Here is a 6,321-nt window from a genome sequence, read left to right on the forward strand (position 1 = left end):
AGGAATTATTATTGCTTCTTAAAGAAGATTATGGTGAACTGCCGCAGGATGATATGGTCTACGAAAATGCCAAAGAAAAGAATGATAAACCCAAGTACGTTGAAGAGTAAGTGGAACGACTAATGATGAATTTTATAAATTTGTTTTCTCTCCCGATATTGATACATTTGGTAAGAATAGAAAATGTAGACCCTGGAAGAATTTTCAAAGCAAAAATGTATATATGTGAAGCATAGTTTGTTTGTTGTTTATAAAAAAAAAAAAAAAGTCTTCAGTGGACTGATGGAGTCAGTTTAAAGGAAGGCAATTCGGCCAAGATTGTTCCTCGTTTACTTACTTACTTATTTTTTTATTTTATTTTTTTCTGAGCAGAACCTCCTAAACTATAAAATTTTAAATTTATAAAATTGTAATTTTTTACTTTAATTCTTTAGACATCCGAGATAAAGATTCTTTTGATAAAATTTAATAAGAGTTATTGCTTTCAATGAAGAATTATTGGTAAATGGCTTGGGATTAATTTTTTGTTTTACACTCTGAAGGCTACTACTTTTAAGAAGAATAAAAAGACTAGAAGGATGGCGATTTGGTGTTTTTTCCTGCCCCTTAGTGGTGTTATTGCAACTGCAAGGATAGTCCATAAAAAGAAAAAAGATTATTACATTTTAAATCAAAAAATATAATTTTATGTCAAATAAAATTAAAACTTGAATAAAGAGAAAGTATCTGAAAGTAAAGTCAAGAAATCATATATTACATCAAATGACTTAGAGAAGGACATCATAAAAGACATGCACCTTAGTCAGCATTAAATACTGCTAACATCTCCATAAGAGTATATTATTATTATCATTAAATTCTAACTATTTGGTTTGAATTAAAAGGAGTAAAGGCTCCATGCAAAATTCCATGTGCCAAGATTGAGACCAAGGGGTATGTTTAACAGATGATATTTGAGATTTGTGCTCAGAGCTGAAATAAGAACACCTAATGGGAGTTACGATTGCAGAATTTAGCATTTAATTTTATTTTATATTTTATTAAAATTTGTGCAAAGTTTTGAAATTGTAAATTGTCAGTTTTACTCTTTTGTGACATAATTTCGCTTAGAAAAGCTGTATTAATTCTAGATGTTCTTTAAATTGTGAGTTAGAAAGAAATACAGTTCTTGAGTCTGTGTTTTCACATTTTGTATTAATAGCAGATCCCGGGGATCCAAATTAAACTCTATAAGTAATTGAAAATCTTTTATTTTCAGATCTTTAAAACAATGCTGCCAGCAAACAAAATTTTAGACCCCACCAATGCAACATGACTGTGTAATGTTTCTGTCAATACTAAAAGGATCTATAGTTTCATAACAGATCTTAATGTCTGCATTAGAAAGGATTATATTTTTAAGGTCTTAAAATAATACTTACATAGTTAGAATTTGTGGGAAGAGAAATGCTATAATGTCCTTCAAGAATGCAACTGCAGTCCTTACATATGGGTTGTCCTGCCTCAGGCAGCCCTCGGTTGGCCGGATTCCAAATTCTGGGTCCGCGCCGGCTGATGTTGCCTCCTCCCGACGCCAGAGCGGTTGGGGTATAAAAGCATCAGCCGGGCGCCATCTTCCTGTCTTTCTTGCCACTAAGCAAAGCAGTTTAGTGCCAATGGGTCAGCTCCTGTGTTTTACGTACCGGTTATCAAAAGCTGGCAAATTTCATTGGGGATCTTTTTTCTTGCCTCAGCCGATGTCATAAAACTGAAAAAGTTAATAACTGTTTGTCTTGTGGTAAACAAATACCATAAGTGACTTCCATTCTTACTGCTTCCTGCCTTGGCCCAGACCACGACGGCTCCTCGGCCTGTGCAGCCTGTGCTTGCTCAATAAGCCGCACTCCCCAGGCGCCGGGCAGAGTTTGCTGAAGACTTTTTACGATAATACTTATACCACATGTCCTCTCGAACAACCGACGCTCATATTTCCAAAACGGAAGGACCGGGACCGACATTCTCGGCCCGCGACTTCCACCGACACACCACGCTGCTGTGTCTATCATGAGTGCATCGAATCTCTGAGGCGGTTGTTCCATCGCCCGGGACCGACGACACCGCTATTAATCACCGCCCCGAGCCTGCACCGTGCCGGTCGCTGATTTTCCTCCAGAATCTGGAAGCCCATGATTTGCCTGAGACCATACCGGGTGACAAGGTTACCCAGCATGTGGGGCTGTGTCTATGTTCATCAAGGCTCACATGTGCTAAGGCCAATTAGCCAGGCTAAGTCTCACCTCCCAAAAGCTTTGAGCCAGCCCACTACTGATAAATCATGACTTTAGCTGCAGATTTAATTTCTTTAATCAGGAGGCTCCAGGTCTATCCTGACAGAGGTTCTCAGCCAATCTTTCTGACAAAAGCACCCAGGGTTGAGCACATAAGCAGACACCCTTCCTTCAGATGAAGCCCTCTGGTGATCCTTGATCACTCAGATGGCCCAGGAAGAGTCCTTCCAGGGCTCACGCCGAGGATTCTGATGTGGAGGAATCTATCCCTCTGCTCTCCTCCTGAGGATATTTCTTTGGGGAAATTCCTCCAACGAGAGCATTTTCAGTGGCAAGGCCAGGAATTTTCTTGACTCCAGGAAACGGCTTCGTGACTTCCTAAGCTTCCCAAACATAGGCTCTTTAGCTATCCCTCCAGTGTTAGATGTACTGGATGATGTGTACCAGATTCGAAAAGCTTCTCCTGATTCTTCCCCTCCTGCTCGGCCAGACAGATATGACAGGGTTCCTGAAACTCATAAAACATTTCTTTTTAAGGCCCATTCTGTTGATCTAGAAACAATTTCCAGGGGCCTGGGGTATGGCCATCCACGGCCAAAAATCTCTTTGCTCCTTTGATAGGAAGTTAGGTCCCTGGAGAGGTAAATATACTCTCTACCACTCTTGCCATGAGGGCTCCCCACCTGCCTTTTCATATGTTTCAGTATCAGATTTTGATGGATGATTACAGAAAAAGTTAGCCTCTCCTGAGCTTTAGATAGAAAGGCCTTGCAGGATCAGTACATAACACTCAGCAGGTTAGCAATCATTTTCTTCAGTGTGGTTATGGGATGCATTGGAAGCCTATGTAGGGCAGCTGTGACAGGGCTGTTACACGTGAGACATGCATGGTTGAAAGAACAGGCATTGCCAGGTCATGTTAAGTAAAGCTTTAGATGCACCTCTGAAAAACACACAAGCTTTTTGGTGCTAATGCTCAGATGTGTTGAAATCAATTGAGGAAAAAGGCTAAATCAGTGCAAAACAGTCAAGGACTTCCTCCAGGTTCAGCCACCCAGGTTCAGCAGGAATTGGCTCTAAGAACTGGTCCTTCCGGACACCGACAAGTTTCAGTGGAAAACAGGCGTGCCCGAGGAAGAGGTCACAGACGCCTCCTACAGGATGCCAATGGCAACACAGACTACTCATAGAGAGAGGTAGCAAGATGAACTTCCCTGCCCTCAGGGCAATCACAATGACTTGATTCCCTTGACACTGCCGACTAAGGCTCAAAGAGAAGCTCCTTTAGGGCAGAAAATTATCTTATTTTCAAAATTAAGTACATTTTAACAAAGGACAAATGGATTCTGGACATAATAGACCAAGGTCAAGGTTCCACCTCCATACTTTATCAATGGAAGACAAGGCATGCCGCACCTGCCACAAAATCAAAGGGCAGAGGCATTCTAACGTTTCAAAGCTGAGACAAATCAAAGCACAGAAAAGGTTCCTCCTCAGGAACAAGGCCAGGGATTTTACCTTCAAGACTGTTCTCGTTCCAAGAAAAAAGAAAAAGCAATGAGACCTATACTGGACTTGTCCGGCCTAAACACTTTCATTGTACCAAAATTCAAAATGCTGACGCTACAGCAACCCTCCTTCCCATGCTCAAGTGGCGTGGGTCTGGCTGGTTACTCTGGACCTCAAGGAGGCATACCTGCATGTCCCAATCAGACACAGTTGCAGAAGATACCTCAGATTTCATGCAGGGTCAGAGCATTATCAATTTTCAGTATTGTAAATCAATTAATCAAGATAATTCCTTTTGGCATACCTTTGCAATTACATACAATATAGCATTTCTCCTCCCACAAATTCTAACTATGTATTATTTTAAGACTTTAAAAATATAATCCTTTCTAATGCAGACATTAAGATCTGTTATGAAACTATAGATCCTTTTAGTATTGGATAGAAACATTGCACAGTCATATTTTATTAATTGGGAGTCTAAGAATTTTTTGCTGGCAGCATTGTTTTAAAGATCTGAAAATAAAAGATTCTCAACTACTTATAGAGTTTAATTTGGATCCTGGATCATGACACACAAAATGTGAAAACACAGACCAAGAACTGGTATTTCTTCTCACTCACAATTTAAAGAACATCCTAAATTAATACAGCTTTTTTTTTCATGAAATTATATACAAAAATCAAAAACTGACAATCTCTAATTTCAAAATTTTTACAACATTTTAATAAAATATAAAATAAAATTAAATGCTAAATTCTGCAATCATATCACATTAGGTCATTCTTATTTCACCTCTGAACACAAATCTCTAATATCATCTGTAAAACATAACCACTTGGAGTCCTCAATACTGGCACATGGAAATTTTGCATAGAGCCTTTTACCTTTTAATCTCCAAATAAAATAGTTAAATTTAATGATAATAATAATATACTCTGTTGGAGATGTTAACAAGTATTTAATGCTGACTGGGTGCATGTCTTTTATGATTGTCCTTCTCTAAATTCATTTTGATGTAATATATATGATTTCTTGAAAGTTTTACTTTCAGATACTTTCTCTTTATTCAAGTTTTTAATTTTATTTGACATAAATTATATTTTTGATTTAAAATGTAATAATCTTTTACTTTTATGGACTATCCTTGCAGTTGCAAGGAAATATGTCAGTGGCACAAAGCCTGATACGAAGCGTACTAATTGAACATGGTGCTTAAGTGGGGAGCCAGTTCATTTCTCTGAAGTTCATGTAAATGCAGCCTGGGATGTTGTCCGTCCCATGGATGCTGTGTTTTGGCTTTAGGAGAGTGCAGCTTTCACCTGCATGAGTTGTGATTACAGGGACTCTGCATTCTTCCTGTATAATCCTCTGTCATAGATCTTACATAGATCCTCAAACACTGCACCTATTAGATCACTTTGATCAGATTTACTATAAATAAATGTAAAGCTAAGCAGAGTGCTGTTAACTTATTTAGCGCTGGATGGAAACCATGAAAGGGCATATATTGGCTTTTCCTTAAGTAAGACATATATAGGAATTTTGTTGTAGATTATTTTTATAGGATTTTGATGAGTAGCATTTAATGTTATGGTCTTGTTTGTTTCCTGTGAAGGATCTGAAGTCTCATCAGAGAAATTATTATTTCTTCTTAAAGAAGATTATGGTGAACTGCCGCAGGATGATGGTCTCCGAAAAAATGCCAAAGAAAAGAATGATAAACCCAAGCACAAGCTGAAGAGTAAGTGAACGACTCAATGATGAATTTTATAAATTTGTTTTCTCCTGATATTGATACATTTGGTAAGAATAGAAAATGTAGACCCTGGAAGAATTTTCAAGCAAAATGTATATATGTGAAGCATAGTTTGGTTTGTTGTTTATAAAAAAAAAAAAAGTCTTCCTCAGTGGACTGATGGAGTCAGTCGAAAGGGATAAAGGCAATCTGGCCAAGATTATTCCCTGTTTACTTACTTACTTATTTTTTTATTTTATTTTTTTCTGAGCAGAACCTCCTAAACTATAAAATTTTAAATTTATAAAATTGTAATTTTTTACTTTAATTCTTTAGACATCCGAGACAAGATTCTTTTGATAAAATTTAATAAGAGTTATTGCTTTCAATGAAGAATTATTGGTAAATGGCTTGGGATTAATTTTTTGTTTTACACTCTGAAGGCTACTACTTTTAAGAAGAATAAAAAGACTAGAAGGATGGCGATTTGGTGTTTTTCCATTCTTTAGTGGCATATTTCCTTGCAACTGCAAGGATAGTCCATAAAAGAAAAAGATTATTACATTTTAAATCAAAAATATAATTTATGTCAAATAAAATTAAAAACTTGAATAAAGAGAAAGTATCTGAAAAGCAGCTTTCAAGAAATCATATATATTACATCAAATGAATTTAGGGAAGGACAATCATAAAAGCCATGCACCCAGTCAGTATTAACATTTCAATAACATCTCCAACAGAGTATATTATTATTATCATTAAATTTAACTATTTTATTTGGAATTAAAAAAGGAGTAAATTCCATG

The 6,321-nt window shown here is 37.0% G+C and overlaps 2 protein-coding genes across 4 annotated transcripts in view; one reads left to right on the forward strand and one right to left on the reverse strand.

Moving 5' to 3' along the window:
• The window catches only part of LOC122814457, a 1,903,843-nt gene that overhangs the window by 371,804 nt on the left and 1,525,718 nt on the right, over positions 1-6,321 (reverse strand).
• LOC122813942 (zinc finger protein 383-like) overlaps positions 1-6,321 on the forward strand; it is a 161,672-nt gene that overhangs the window by 111,216 nt on the left and 44,135 nt on the right. For all 3 annotated transcript variants that reach the window (XM_044086488.1, XM_044086487.1, XM_044086489.1), the window contains exon 6: positions 5,396-5,521. In XM_044086488.1, the coding sequence (XP_043942423.1) occupies positions 5,396-5,521 (126 nt within the window). The remainder of the gene's footprint in view (positions 1-5,395; positions 5,522-6,321) is intronic.

This window comes from Protopterus annectens, chromosome 10.part0 (assembly GCF_019279795.1).
Source record: "Protopterus annectens isolate FY-2018-M chromosome 10.part0, PAN1.0, whole genome shotgun sequence".
Classification (NCBI taxonomy): domain Eukaryota; kingdom Metazoa; phylum Chordata; order Ceratodontiformes; family Protopteridae; genus Protopterus; species Protopterus annectens.